The sequence below is a fragment of the Leptosomus discolor genome, chromosome 10 (genome assembly GCF_034619465.1).
Source record: "Leptosomus discolor isolate bLepDis1 chromosome 10, bLepDis1.hap2, whole genome shotgun sequence".
Taxonomy (NCBI): Eukaryota; Metazoa; Chordata; class Aves; order Leptosomiformes; family Leptosomidae; genus Leptosomus; species Leptosomus discolor.
Genome location: NC_141400.1, coordinates 10,449,168 through 10,465,484, shown reverse-complemented (window position 1 = coordinate 10,465,484; position 16,317 = coordinate 10,449,168). Strand labels below are relative to the sequence as shown.

The 16,317-nt window shown below is 42.9% G+C and overlaps 1 protein-coding gene across 1 annotated transcript in view; it reads right to left on the bottom strand.

The window, feature by feature from the left end:
- Nucleotides 1-1,829: 1,829 nt before the first annotated feature.
- ERGIC1 (endoplasmic reticulum-golgi intermediate compartment 1) overlaps nucleotides 1,830-16,317 on the bottom strand; it is a 56,782-nt gene continuing 42,294 nt past the window's right edge. The window contains exons 6-10 of the mRNA XM_009949006.2: nucleotides 16,034-16,138; nucleotides 12,026-12,086; nucleotides 10,744-10,844; nucleotides 7,880-8,002; nucleotides 1,830-2,177 (exon numbers count right to left, since the gene is read on the bottom strand). Coding sequence (XP_009947308.2) covers nucleotides 2,070-2,177; nucleotides 7,880-8,002; nucleotides 10,744-10,844; nucleotides 12,026-12,086; nucleotides 16,034-16,138 — 498 coding nt within the window. The 3' untranslated portion in view covers nucleotides 1,830-2,069. The remainder of the gene's footprint in view (nucleotides 2,178-7,879; nucleotides 8,003-10,743; nucleotides 10,845-12,025; nucleotides 12,087-16,033; nucleotides 16,139-16,317) is intronic.

Sequence of the window (16,317 nt, the reverse complement as noted above, 5' to 3'; positions counted from 1 at the left end):
GTGGATTAGAGGAAATCCTTCGGCCAGCAAGGGAAGCAATTGCAATGGAAAATCCCGGCTCCCACCAGGCAGCCGCCGCCATCCAGTGGGTACCGCTCGCGGGCACACAGACATGCACACCGAAATGAAGACAAGCATCTCGTTTTCAAGTTGAATTTTGTAAATGGAAAAAAAAAGTATAAAATCTATCCATACATTAACAAATACAGGAAGTTACATGATCCAGTTTACACCTAAATAATAGCAATCAGTCCATAATAAGAACAGGGAAAAAATTCCAATGCTGTAATTTGTTCAAAGTCACTACAGGGCAGAGGACGGCAGGGGGAGGGTGGCTGGCGGCTTCTTTTTGGTGCGTTGATAAAACTGGCTACCTTCCCTACTTCCAAAGCTATGAGACAATTTCAACAGACACGCATTAAGATACTTTTGAAATGCATCTGACTCTAGCATTAACACTGAATATTCAAAGGTTCATATTATTACAGCATAATGTTTGCATACTTTTGCCTCCAGGAAAGGGCAGTGGGCTGTAGGTATTACCCAAGAGAAATCCTGCACCTGTCTTAGAATTTACAGCATTGATTGAGTTAAAGATTTTTATTTTATGATTTTTATCCATCTTGGAACGCTTAAAATTTGTGTATCCTCAGCTCAGACATTTACAAAGCATGCAGAGGCTGTTAGGGACATTTAGGAGGTTATGGAAAATGTGCTGGTGGGTATCGGTCTAATTTTAGTGAACTCACATCTACCGTTACATGCAAGCCACACCTGGCAGTAGTTTTCCCCTCACGCCTCCATTTATTGGAGGCCCCAGAAGACAAAGCTTGAATGAATAGGCATGGAAGCTCAGGTACCATTTTAAGGAACAAACCAAAACAACTACTAGCAGGGGCCAGCTTGTGGGAATGCCTGCCCTGCTACTGGTGTACCTGTGGGTGAACGGTGTCAGTCTAGGGCTCAGAAAAGACGCCTGACTGAACTTTAAAGGAAAAGGGAGGCACCTTAAACCCTGGAAAGACAGATTTCCTGTGTGTGACAGGTGTATCCAACATACACACACAAAGCAAGTGAGTAACCTGTGCTCATCCACCCAGAAGGCTGCACCATTTTTCTGAACACATAGAATACACAACCCCTTTTCAAAATAACAACAACAACAATAATAATAATAATAATAAAGCAGAAGTGCAGAATCCAGACTGTTGGGTGGTCTGTGTTTAAAAAACATAGGAAAGAATAAAAGCTAATGCTGTAAAGACAACTATTCCCTTTCAAAGCAAAGGCCACATAAAACTGTGTTGCTCAGTTTGGTTTTTACTTCATGCCACCTGTAAACACAAGACTGGATATTCAGTTTCTGGGAAGAAATGAAACCATTTTTACATCCAGAGTAAAAGAAAGGCCCTCCACTGCCTGGATCACAGATTACCCAGGAAAAGGTAGCTGGGGGAAGGCTTCCTCTTCTTGGTTACTCATTTCATTAGAAAGGTCATATCTGAACAAAAGAGCTTTCAATAAAAGCACAGAACATTTCTTGATGCTATTTCTGCCCTCTGTCTCTAAAGTTTGCTACGGGGACTAACACTTTCCATTCCTCACCAATGGATACATCACCTTTTTGGCACCACAGGTGGAATTTCTCCCTAACGTATAATTTTGCCTTATACAAAAGTCGATTGTCTAATCATGCAAATCCAACAGAATTCCAAAAAGTGCCACAAGACAGCTCAATTCTTTGCAATCTACTACCTAGTTTGTACACTGCCATAGGAACCTCCAAGAGAACAGACCGTCATCCTTACGGTGTACTTCATAATGGCGTTTCAACCTCTCTTTCTGGGGGGAGAGAATGGAAGTCCACCCCCTGGTTCCACTGATTTTTCACTCTCAGAGCTCTGAAATGCATGGAGATTTCTTTGATTTGTTGAAGACGTCTTCACTGAACTGACTGATTTGAGAAAAACTTACTGATTCAATTAAAGAGAAAATAAAGACAAAAACAGGTAGTGGTAGATTTCTCAATCTTCGCTCCTGTCCTTGGAGACTAGGGTAGAGTTTCACCGCTATTGCATTTTCCCCAGCTGGATCTTCTTCCAGGCCTCTGAAGCTGTGAAAATGCAGGAGTCAAGGATCCCAGCTACAGTGAATGTTCCTCCAATGATGGCACATATCTGGAAAGTACAGAGAGGAAATGGGTTTGTCAGTGATGAGGGAAACTACGCAGCTTGAAACTGAGGGGAAAGGATATTATTGCCTGCTGCTAGGGTATTTTCTGGAAGCATAGTAAGAAGTGGGTAACAGTACTGGGGACGTAATTACATGACAATCATTCAGGAAAACCATCCCCTACAGTGGAACAACTTAGTGCTATCCTGAACTCATCACAGCCTGAGCCAATCATAAATCCCAGCTCCTAGGAGCCTACAGCATGAATGCTGTTCCCTTCTGGGCTGAAGTCCACCTAAGAAAGCCTTCTAGAAGCTCTGTGTTGCTCATATCTTCCTACTACTGTTTTCTATTATAAATACCACGGCCTTGTAGTCTTTTCCCTATTTCACAAGATACAGCCTTTGCAAACAGGCAAAAGACACTTAAATAGCACGTGAAGGACAGTGACTAACAGACAAACCTAGCTACCAGTGACACCTACAGCTAAGTCTGTCTAACACTTTCCATTACAAGGGCTGCTTACAAAAGCACTGCCAACTTAACTGTTTGTGGGCCAAAGTTTTCCATGCAAGATGTCTCGGGTTGAATTATTTAAACACCAGTAAAAACATGTAATCATTTTCAAGTACAAAGCCTGATTAGCGTAACAGCCTACTTCAGTTCTCAAGTGCTAGAAAAGTGCAGAAGTATTCTGACATGTCAAACTAAAGGTACTTTGGCTTGGAGCACCCAAAATCAAGGGGCACCAGTTACAGACTTTGCAACGCATTGCTTCAATTCCCTTATCTATGAAAAGGGACAACGCCAAACTTGCCTCCCAGGGAAACTGCGAAGACAAACACATTTGAAGGGTTCAATGCCATGACAATAGTCATCCCAAAGCCTTTGGGGAAACATATGACTTGTACTCAGGACTGGGTTAGCACAAACCACCTGCTAGTAACAAGGCAGCAGTCAAATACTGTAGGATGTGAAGAAACGCTGCTCACAGGGCGCCACTCCACCCCACACACTGCACAAGGCAGGGTTCACACGGAAAGTATGACACACAACCATGTAACCTAATAACATTTAACAGCCAAGTTATAATTACACAGGACCTGGCATTTCCTAACTCCCACATTTTTGACTTCATAACTGTGATGCTCTTTTAATTTGGTCTTTACATCATGTAGGATTAGGGGGCTCTGAGAATAAGAGACACCAGGTCAGCGAGAAGGGGACAAGATACAGAACTCATCTCCTGAGAAGGACCTAGGACAAGAGGGATTTTGCTGTGAGCTAGAAGCCAAGAGAGAGAGAGGAACCCAAAATCAGCAAGCCAATGTAGGAGGGTCTCAGGGAAATGTAATACAACTGACACAGAAGGGCACCGGTGCCATGCTAGACCTACCATACCAGGTCTCTTCTCCCACACAGCACTACGCCCCATGAGCAAAGTTACAGACCAACGAGTAACGTAACAGCAGCAGCGTTCAGCTCGGCAGGAATTAGCAGCGGCAACAGAACAAACAGTTCATTAATGGTGAGTGAAGGCCACCAGAAATAAAGCGCTCATTTACATGCATATTTATAACTGGGACATAGGCGTTTAGTGAGCCTGGTGAAATGATGAGCTGCAGCAAACACGGCTTTTGCAGGACAGCTCGCGTTTCAGCAGCTAGAGGCTTCAAAAACCAGAGCACCAGCCTGAGGCAAAGTTGTTATTTTTAGGGGACAAGTCCAGCTCCTGCCCCCCTCCTTGCTATCCCTCGGAGCATGACGCAGGGTGACTTTTCAGGGAAAATGACCGCAATGGAGTTGGGTTATTTCAGTCCACAGCAGCTCAGCTGACAGGAGATGTTACACCGCAAGCAACAGAAAAACGGTCCAACACTAAGATTTTGCATCATATGGTAGGAAAATCTGATTTCAGTGCAGCAGTGCAAAGGGGTGGGGAATAGAAAAAAAAAAAAAGATTCATCTGCACAGCTCTGTACTGCTGAGTGTTTATGAGTCACACACACCTGGCATTCGCTTGGAGCCTGCCTCCCAGCACGCACACAGCCCTCTTGTTTCATCGCAACAAAAAAAACCTGGCAGCACCAGGGTTGGTCTCCAGGTCAGCACAGAAGCTGCACTACCGTATTTCTTTATCATCACAGTTCTAATACGTATGCAGTGTTGCTGCTTAGCAGCACTGAAGGAAGTTAGGCATCACGCACTTATTTATGAGTTTTATACTGGGAATGGTCTGCATTTGGCTCCATGAGGTTACAGTTTGACTGAGACCCAACTATTGAAGGAGGAAGGAAAAGAAATATAGAAGTGTAATAATTACAGCAGTGAGAGACCATGCAATGTGGGGTACACACAAGGGGTTGGAACAGAATACAATTATAGGATAGCAGCCGAGATGCAGGCTGAAGTCTGAAGGAAAACAGGAGTGGGTATGTATGAGGAGGCAAGGCTGCAAACAAGATGACAGAAAGGCAAGTGTCAGATACATAACTATTGACATCTGGGATGTCTTAACATCTGAAAATTACTTTTAAGAACAGAGGGGACCAGTACGACACCCAGGTAATTCATAGTAAGGTAAACTGCAGAATCCCACCCAGAGATTTCTGGCTGACCTGCAGCACATCTTTCAGAACAACACTATCTTCATTTTAAAAATGCCACAAGACTGAGTCTATGATACTTGTCGGTAACAGGTCCCACGGCTGAAATTATTCTCCGGGCAACCACTCCTCCCCCCGCATTATTTCCAGTTTAATTTTTTCCACATCTAGAGGGCAGACGAGTCCTCTTGTATCAGTAAAAAATTTCTACTCTTCTCTTTGGATTTTGAAAGCTTCAGCAGAACTTTGGCTTCTTTTCCGCCTGCTCTCCCCTCCCAGCCTCTAGACTGACCTCATGATAAAACCTTCTTTCAGTTTGGCCACTTACAGGAACTCATAAATTTTCAGAAGTGAAACTTTCGCCCTTGCTCCATAACCTCAACCATGAGGCCATGAATGGCGTCCCTTTATGGGGAGATGCCTTGATTTTAAGCAGTACTGTTTAACAGGCAAAAACTACCGTACTTAAGACTCTGCCAAGTGTCTGTGGCTAACCCCAGGATTCGTGGCAAATTCACAGCACAGTGACAGTGGCAGCACTGACCCACAAGCAACACAAAATCTTTAGTACTGAATTTTTTGAAGTAAAAAATTTACTTTATCACGTAAAGTAAAACCTATGCTAAACCAATGCCTCTTGTCCTGCACAGGAAGCACTTCTCACATAGTACAGAAAATTAGGATAATTCTTCATACCACAAAAGAACCAGAAGTAGGCATGAGTTAGAGTGGGTCCGTTGGGAACACAGAAGACCTGGGAACACTGCTGTGGTGCTATAAAGCTGCTCTTAGTGGCACTGAAGTTTTTGGGGAGCAACCTCATTACTAATGAAGATCATCAGATAACCTTCCCAGCAGCAGAATGAGATTCCTTTGTTTCTCTGCTGAACAGCCAACACTCCTCTCTCATCTGATCTCTCCACACGGGATCATCCCACCACAGTGTATCCTTCCCTCCAACATCAACACTTAAGTCTCCTTCAAGCCCATAGGATCCTCCCTCATCCCCGGGACACATTTACATTTACGAAAAGCCACAGTGAGTTGCAGGTGATCCTCCCCCTACCCCAGAGCCCCTCTTGTGGTTTTTAAACTAAGCAGCTGCTGCTCAGAAAAAGCTGATGCTTTCCACGGCCAGCCCCATTCAGCAATGACTCCAGATGCCCTAGCACAATCTCTGTCTGGACCTCAGCCCAGTGCTGATTATCACTAACTGGTCTCCAGAGCAACTGTGATGCAAAAGGCCACGCTGGAGATACAGGAAGGGGCTAACGCACTGGAAAGGACAACGGAACAGATCATGTCATCAAATCAGGGCAAGGAAACCTAGGACAAAAGGTGTTTTGAACCTCTGCAGCACTGCTCCCCCCCTCCAACCTTTTCAATGCCACTTTGAACGCTGTAAAGCTTTAAGCGTAGCACATACACAGCCAAGGCTGCCCTACTGTAAAACATTCCTAGCCTAAATGAGAGCAAGAGCAGGGGCCATCAGATGGTCCAGACTGATAGCCACGATATAGCATCTGTAACAAGGACCTGCCTCTAAGTCAGCCACATCTGCCAAGGGTCTGGCACACCTGTCTGACGCAATGCATAACAGCTACTGCACATATCACTGTCATCCACATGTCTCCATAGGAAGGATGTGCAGTTTGAATGGCCCCAAGTGAGCTGCTTGAGGGTGTAGACATTTACAAGACCAAACATAGACAAAAATAAATAGTAAAACTCTTCTTCAGCAGTCCAGCAGCTAGCACGTACCTGGCTAACTTCACAAACAGGATGGGGCAAAATTCTAGCTGGAGCCATCTCAAATCCAAAAGGTCTTTGTGGCAAACAGTGAGGAGTCCTGTGGACTCCTTATGTAAACTCTGAAGCATGGTATCAAATTCAACAAAGACGCTATTTATATGCATACAATGGCACATCAGCAGTAAACCAATGCTAGCAACGGACTTGACAAAGAAAAATGCCAGCTATCTATCATTTGCAAACAGTGTTTCCTGTTAAAAACACCTCCACACCCTCACCCCCAACAAGATGTGTAAGAAACCTATGACAGCATATTGCCAGGGAAAGTATTAGAGGCAGTATGAGACGCCAAGTCATAAAATGCTGATGTCTGACCTTTTTTAGGATTATGTTTTGAAACCAAACAGACGTGCTAAGAACAGAAAGTCTTAAACCACGACATTTAGATTTTGCTTCAAGTCCCGTTCTCTTGGTATTTGTGTATCCTAGAGATCACACGCATTTCTGAAGTTAAGTGAAGGGAACCTGGTGTTTATCAGAAGCTGCAAAATCAAAATCTTCAAGTGCAACACAGCCGCGCTGTTTATGTTACTTGCAATTAAAATAAACAGTTTAAAAATAAAAATCTAAGGTTTTCATTCCAGCCAATTTATCCACTACTTCTACCATGCCTCACTGGCACAGCAGACTGCAGCTTAAATTTTAAGCCAACTCCCTCAGGACACATTTTTTAAAGTTCTGGAAGATCTTTAAATAGCTCTTTCCCTAACTAGCAGTTTGGACAGTACAGCTTTGTTATAGATGCTGAGATCAGTACTGCAGGATGTTATCTGGGCAGATTAAAACATAAGTCGTCGGAAAGCACCTCTGGAATTTGATAATGCAGTTCTCCAGTCTACTCAGGAGTAAATGCTTGGAACTAGTATACCCATATTAAGCCAAGCAGCAGCACTGAGTAAAACAACTGCCCTGCATTCTCTGCAAGTTAGATCTCATCATTAGAGAGCTGGTTTATTGCAGCACGCTTTACTGCATACCACATTAGCTTTACTTCCAAGTTTCTGACATGTTGCAGTAGTCAGCTCATCCTGCCTAGACAGAGTCCGGCACATCTGGAATAGGGTAGTTTTCTTTCTTCTCGTGCCTAGCTATTAAATCAGATTGTCATTGCATAGGGCTCACCAGTTACCTCACTTACACTTCAGTACAGTTGCGGTGATGTACTGCTTTATTTCAATCATGTCACAATGCTCTGAAGCAGAAACTCAATTCTTCTGGACAAGAAAGGCTCAGAAGAGAAATGAAAGGCAGGCAGGAGAAAGGAGAATCAGAGGTTTAGAGTAACTCACCGATGTGATAAATCTGTACAAAGGCTGTCGCCTCTCTGTATATTTCACTGTGATGGGGCTCAAATCATAACGAAACCAGATAGCTGGGATAATGCGGCCAGTGTGACTGTAGGCTACGTACTCCTAGAAAAGAAAGTGGGGGGAAAAATGGCAGAAAATGTGAGCAATCTCATTCCAGATAGTGTGTCTGCAATAAAACTGCTTTTGTGGATCTGGCCCTTACTCCACTGTTTGGTACTAATGATCAGACTGAAAGAAGAAAACAGTTAATTCCTGTATAACCTCCTAGCCCTCATTTTTATCAAATAGGAAAACGAATTCTTTACAGTCTGATAATGATATAGCTGGGAACGGAGAGTGATGGTGCTTACTCTCACCTTCATTCAAAGTTACAGAAGTAAATAGAAAGGCTGTCATTGATTTCTCTAGTTATATCTGCTCCATTTAAACACAAAGAGCCTCTAAGTGGTTGCAGGTTAAGTTTTTGAACAGCCAGAGTATAAATTGCATACTGGGATATTCATCAAACAAAAAGAATTTAGTTTGCAAGAACCTGAAAATCCCTTGTCCATGCACTCAGAACAGCAAGCAGCAGCTCCATTCTGTAAGGCCCCTTCACATTGGGACCAACAACGTGAATGCTTTGCCTATTGAGTATGAATCACATAGAGCCATGTTTAAACCATGTTTAAAAATAATGCTGAAAGCCAAAATGAAGTTGTATACAGAAGAATATTGGCAAAGGTTCAAAAAATATTCCAGACTGGTTCGGGACAGACATCTTCAGACTGCCAGTGATAACCTCCTTTAATCCACTTCTTCAACAACAGGTACAGTGCAATCAATCAGCCACAGGACAACACCCCAACAAGACATGCTGCACAATGCCAATGTAGAACAGACACTAACATCAACTCAGTATCAGAAGTCACATCTTTTTGAGCCAATATTTTGTCCGTGCTCTCAGTGAAAGTATGTATCACTTTTCAAGGATCAGGACATTTATCTTGACAGACTGAAGAAAAGTCAAAGAAAAGTAGGCTGGGGACTCAGCAATCCAGTGAGAGCCATCAGCACCGGCATGACACACATTGCCTCTTTACCCAGCTGCTCTTCCCTTCTTTAGCCCTGTGACATGCCTGCCAGCTCAGATGACCTCTTCTGTTTTAATTCTTCTTACATAGAGGCAAAGATAACCTCAAATACTTCAGAAAGATGAAGAAAGGACAAGCAATAGGACATTCATGAGCATGATACAAAAAAAGATAATTTTACTCTCTGTGAGCTCAGAAGGAGCTAGTGAAACAGCACCTATCTCCTTCATTAATCTCACATAAATCCCAAATTTTCCTCTATTTTTTTTCCCCATGGATGACAAGAGAAGCACAATGAGGCTGAAGTCCCAAATCATAACATTTTCAGGGCTCTTATGGCAGCAGTTCTGCAGCATATCTTGGGACAGTGGCTACTTGGGGAAGTGAGGAAACAGAGGGTTTAGGAGGTAAAAGGGCAGAGGAGACAGACAGCCCACACTTAAAACTCTTAATCTCTCCTTACTAGTCAATCTGTGCCAGACTATTCCAATGGCTTCCAATTTCTGTTTCCTATCAATCAGTATGGGAGACAAGGAATAAAGCACTGACAAGAGATTTTTATATTTTTAATGAGAAGAAAACGCAGAGGCAGCATGGCTTCTCTGCACTTCAGTTTTGATAGAACTGACCTCATTTTTTCCTTCCTCTCCCCTTTTCCTCACCAGCAATCCTGCCCTAATGAAGTCAGTCTTGGCCAAATGCCCCAATCTGCAACCATGCTCACAGAAGTGTCAAACGCTCCTGCTGCCTATTTTCCAAATTACTTTCAGACCTTGCATCGCAAGAGTCTTATCAGAACAACAGTTGTGACATTAAGCAGAACAAATACATTGTAATGTGAATAGAGGGAGACATCCAAATCATTGGGACACACTGTACAAGCAAGCCCAAAAGTCACTAGACAGGAACATTAATCTGAGAAATAGTCCATGAGAGTGTACGCTTGATTCTCACCTATGGCAAACTAGCAGTAGTTAGATTTTATAAAGAGATTCTGGACTGTCATTTAGCACCTGACTGGCAAATTGTTTTAAATTGAAAGAGGCTTTTTACCTTAAAAAGTAAATAAGGTTTTGGTTTTTTTTTTTTAAAGTTCCATACATTGAATTATTAAAATACAAATATCTTCACATTTCATGTGAATTAATTTAAGATTTATAATTTTCATAATCCACTCTAATAAAGTAGGCACTGTGAAATACTTAACCAGTACATATTTGCTGCTGCAGGTTCAGTGGCTTAATATTCGAAATCAGTATTTGTAAAAAGCTAAAAACTGTACTAACTTATTTGTCTGATACATCCATCACAATTGAGACTGTTTTATTAATAAAACTACGTGTAAGTGCTGTTTTGTATGTTCAGCTGAATTGCAATTTCCATCCAGATGCATCTTGACACAAATCACAAGAGCTCCTGCAGCATGAAAAAGTCTCCCACAAAATTTATAGAAATCTAGGTCAGTTAAACCGACATAGGAAAAAGTCAGGAGTAAGAATACCTTTCTAGAATTAAAACAATACCACCACCTGCTCTGACAAGCCCTCACAACCCCAGCCCTGGTAAACGCCAGCACCAGGAGCAACAGCAAGCCCCACTCTGAAGAGCTTCAGTTCCTCCTTCTCCCAGCAGAGGCTACTGCTCACCCACAAACAAATGTACATGGCTGCGGAGCAGAGGAGCGCGTGAGGAGGAACGATGACTGAAGATCCTCCATGCATCCACTGGGTTGCAATGAGGAGCTTCTCTGAGAACTACCTGCTTCTTTACCTTATTTGCTACAGTATATTGATATGAGTATCGCTGCTTGCCGCTCATGTCTTCGTACACCGTCGGGACTATCTTTAAAATGTAATCGTGAGATGCAAGAGCTGTGGTCAGGAAAGGAAAGGAAAATATGCGTTAGCATTCCGAGAAGGAAATCACAGCCTATACAACATTTCAAAGTAAATGTGCAAAATCAACTACAAGTCGGTCATAGAAAAGGTATCTCCCTCCTCCTTATCTCAGGTTCTGTGACAAAGTGACAATTTCACATCCTACATTCATGCCCTTCGTGCAAAACTTTGTAAGGCAGTTGTATGACACCAGCACCTGCCCACCATTCTAAGACTTCTGTAGCACCACAACCCACGGGGATGAGTTTGGGCCACTTGAACTCTTCCTAACTGCTTGCAAGCATAAATGGTAAGCACCACAAAAAGCTGTCCTGGTTAAATCAAAAACTAGCTACAGTTCGAGCTGCAGCTCACTAAGCTTCTATTGACAGAAAACGCTACAGCATCACAACTTGTGTAGTCCCATTTCTTGTGCACCCATCTTTCTTTCTTTCTCTTATTCCTTCTCCTATAGCTGCTTAACTATTTTTTTTTTCATGATTTAAATGGCTTGTGCCATTTTTTTGGTGTCTGCTGAAACAGTTCTAGAACAGAATTCTAAACCATTTATCTGCAGGATCCTTTGGACAAGTGTAACACAATGACATTTGGCTCCTGGAGGGTAAAAAGCTGTCTAGCTTCAGGAACAGCCACAGAAATTTTGTTCCAAGAAGTGGACAAGACTAATATCCTGCAGGAGCCTGAACACTTGAAGGAGAAAAACTACACTGAATTGTAGCATGCACTGGAAATTTCCTTTTGTGTTGCTAGGCATAAAGAAGGGCAATGGAAACATCTACTCGTCCAGTCACGGGGTAGAACTTAAGCTAAGAGCTAACTTGCAACATAAGAACATGGAAGAGTTCTGGTGGTGGTGACAGAAGCAAAGGGAAGCTATAGGAACAGGATATAGATAAAAAAAAAAAAATCAGTAATTCTGAATTGGTCATAACAGAGCTGGAGACAATGTTCAAGTTGCAGAAGGGCTGTAAAGGACTTTTTGGGCTAAGCCTTCTCTATGGTACTGGAGAAAATGGAAATGTCAGTCAGCAATGTCAGGATCACTTTGGTTAAAGAGGCAAATTAAAGACTCCTGGATTCACCACTGTTGCATGAATGGCCCTGTTTTCCCTCCTGCAGAGTGGCTAAGACCTGTAATCATCAAGAATACATACGATTTGAGCTGAGTTTGTCTGCTCCCTCCAAGGCATTGAATGCTCCATGAACATTATGGACCTGGAAAGCAAAAAGGTGTATGAAGAAACTGTGCTCCAACTTGATACTCTTGATCTTTGTTTCCCTATCCTAGCCTGTAACCCAGAGATGAGCCTGATTCAACCTTTCCAAAAACAAAGCCTTAACCCAGTAAAAGATGACTTGAAATATCTTTCAGTGACCATCACCACAGAGGTTGGTTCCAAGGAAAAAAGTTGATTTCACAATGTCTTACAAGATGAAACTCCAAAACCACTCCAAAGCTAAAGGAATTGCAGTTGGAAGAGGCCAGTTGTGAAATTTCTTTGTGAGGTATTTCCTAAGACCTTTGCATAGTTAACCGTGAAATGATCAGTCTGAAAGGGAAATAAATGGGAGTCACATTCAGGCTAAAACTCAAGAGTTCTCCTGTAAAGATAGCTCATGTCAGAGCAGTTGGGCTTGTGCAGCTTTAACTCGTTAGCCCAGTTTTCACACCACGCACACTATGCCCTTGGAGATGGGAAGGACACATGCCAACGCTGCCATCCATTCAGCTTTTCCTGCAGCTGGTCCCAGGCACGCAAATATCTGCCCAGAATAACAGGATTTCCCTCCCAGGCCTTCCACATACTATGATCTGGAGTCTGATGTCCACCAACAGAATAATCAATTTGTGAACACTCTGGACAAGGAAAATCCCACAGCAACAGCTGTAGATTAGAAGTTGCATCATTCACACAATGTACAGTAACCTATACAGAAAGGACAAATAACTCCACAACCTAGAAACTCCCGACCTTAAGCCAGACAACAGGGAAGAAGAGTTTAGAAGAATTATTTGGTCATAGGTGTGACAGAGTTTCACCTCACTAACACGGCAATGCAATCGCTTTCCCAGACCCTCTCAACAACTGACAGCATGTGCACGTATTTGTCTCATCCTAATGGCTTTTTCCCTATTCTGAATGCTACAGAGTGAATGATGGTTTGGAGGAAGCAGTAACTAAACCCATTTCTCTCCTTAGAGGAAATTCTAGAGAGACAAAATCATCAGCAAATTCAACTGTCAAGGTGCTGGTAACAAGCACAGAGCAAAAGCAACAGCTGAACCTTCTACAGTGCCTTTCAGTCTGCTGGCATTTCAAGTATTTCACACAACAGCAACCATTTCTGAACTACACATGCAGACTGTACATATTCTTTACTCATCATAAAAGCCATATGATGAAAGAGAAGCCCCTGAACTGGGCTACAGTATTACGTTCCACTCTCGATACAGCTGAGAAGTAAGTCTCTTACCGCATATCTGGGCCAGAGACTTTAAGGTCCACTACAAACACTCTAACAGTAAATATTTGAGTGGCTGGCTCAGCAAATGACTGTATCTAACCTGTGAGGTACCTGTATATCTGAACTTACATTCTTGTTCTTGGCTCCCCAGCATCCACACTTGTGTTTATATGTAAAAGTTGTCTGCTCTGCATCATGCTACACAGTGAGTTTGCAAAGCTGCGAATTACAGGGATACCACACAGACAAGGCCCAGACATCTCCACAACTGTCTGTTTCTGTGCCATCAGGTCCTTTGGTGCATCTGCCTCTCTTGTCTTTGCAACATAGATGGCATTTGTAATTCCCAGTCTGATGTTTTACCATGATTTTCCTTGTGGAATATTCTCGACTCTCATTACAATACTTGCTGTCCGTAGATTGCTAATTAATCTCTGCTCTACAAAGTGCACAGGTGTGTTCCTTGGGGGAACATACTTGTTTGTACCTTGTTAAGTACCTGGAGGGACTTCAACAAGGAGTAAGCTTTTGGCCACGGCAACAAAACTGCTTTGCAACAGAGAACTTAGGCAAGCCTGTCTAGCCAGACATTCTCAGGACCGTGCCACACTACCAAGGCCAAATCTAGTGCTTGGAGTAGTGGCACAGGAGGCTAGTCAGGGGTTTAACAGTGCCAACTCTTTATTCTCCTGCAAGACGGACCTCGAAAAGAGGCTTGCCAGGGCCTTGAACATCCTGGGCTTTAACCTCTACAAACAGATGCAAAGACATACAGCTGGACACGTAACTTGGGCAGAGTCCAACAGCAGGCTAAAATAACTTCCTTCCAACCTTGCAACTATCAAGGGAAGACAAGACCTCTCACAAAGGTTAAAACTAGGATTATTCAACACCAGGATCTAGCACTCAAGAGAATTCTATGATTAAAAATGTATAATCTCCTACTTTCCACATCTCTCTCTTTACTGGTTAATTGTCATGCAAGAACCTCATTGGTTTGAACTTTGGTCTCGTTTACATGAGGGGAAAAATCTGCCACTATTGTGCATGAACTACTGTTGAAGAACTGAAGCTCATTCAACGCCAGATGAGATTTAAATCTCTATTTCAAACAGACTGTTTCTTCTGGAGAATACAGCATGTACCTTAGTGGATCATTCTGGCAGAGTTGGTAACAACCTACAAAGAACTAACTACCAGCATATGACACAAGTGAATGAGAAGCTCCTCACCTTCTTAAAGACATATGAGCACATATTACATCAAAGCAGGTGGAGACAACCCAAAATATTCAAAGGTGTATCTAGATAGATTTAAAGCTCGCCGTACAGCTCTCTACACCGCTTGCTGAGTCTTGGTAGCACCTCTTTAGCGAACGTATCCTTCTTTCATTTGTGCTGTTGAACTTATGTCTGCCTACAGGATCAGCAGCACCTACATGCTCCATTCTTGGGTAAGGAGATGATGAGTAGTTATTTTGAACTCTGAAAATACTAATCAGAACTGGAGCCAACTACATGTTTGCTAGACAGGTTTCTCACCACCAGAACAGAGGACGCTCCTTTGCCCCCAACTGTCCAGGCTTCTCATCTTATTCATGCTGATTCGCACTTCAGCTCCATTACTCAAAGACTCCATGATAAAACAATGGGAACGCTACCTTAGGAGTACTGATTTCCCACGCAAACTGCAGAACTCCCTATTAGCACTTAACTAATACTTTTCATAATCTCAGTGTGCTTTACAGACATTAAGCCAAGCTTATTTATATGCTAATATTTCAGCGTTCCCACACAAGATATTTCCTAAAAGAAGCCGGGAGCAGAGTCAGAGGACTACAAAGCAACGCTTAGACTTGTTAGCATGAAAAAGGGTTTTGGAAGTGGGTGTACAAGCAGCAGACTAATGAGACGTCTGTGCTGAGGAAAGAAGATTACAGAGAGACTATGGGTAAGCAATGTTTAGGGTGAGTCGCAAACTGGGTGTGCACATATATAACTCCCACCTATGATGCTAGCTCCTTGCAAGTAGGCTAGAGAAGTGCTGTAATCTGTCCTTATTGAGAAATCAGGAATTATTACATAACTTGCAACACCTGGTGAAACTCTATCCACAGGGCAAACACACACATTCAGCTTCTTCCCAGCAGGGAACTGGCAGTTCTAAGTCTAACTTGTGTTTCATAGAACAAATTTGACTAATAGGTGTTTGCTATAGAAGTACGGCGAAGTGAATTAAAAAGAACTTGACTGGTGCCATGGTAAAGACAGTAGCGAGCACACATCTTTCCTTAGTATACTCACTGCTCTGCAAAGGCAGTCAAGATTTGTTTGCTGTATTAATACCGAAAAGTCCTGCGTAGGGTTTTGCAAAATCCTCATTTCTACTCCCTACAGGAAGAGAGCCCCCCCAGTTTTCCAAAAGCACTTTCAGTTTCAGATGAAAACAGCAAAGTTACTCTATGACTGAACACTGCTTCTTCCCGAAGCAGTGGCACATAAACAGTTTGTGAACTCTTCCAGACTGAGTGTACATTGCATGAATGCAAGGGATGGGCTTGCTTACCCAGGCAGTCCTTTCTTACGTGCTCCCCACCCTACATGGCCCTTCCACAAAACCAAAGTGTCTAACATTAAAGTCATTCTCATTGCATTCATTCCCCTAGAGCCAGGGAATTTTCAGGAACACGACCTCACCTGTAACTTGTCCCCAAACGAGAGCTTGTGGATGACATGAGTCATGTCAGGATTCTGAGGCTGTGCAGTGGCACTGTGCGTCGACACGTGAAAGTTACCAGGGACCTAAAATTAGTCAAGACAAGGAAGACAGGATTTCACATTTTATCCCTCAAGGCATTGTAAGGCTCTGTGATAGGAAGCAGAAATGCCTGGATCCATCCAGCTTGGCAGGCTGTATCTACTCAGCAGTGGACAGCCTCTGGCATGTCAGAGAAAGGCTTTGAAATACTTTCCTGCACTTG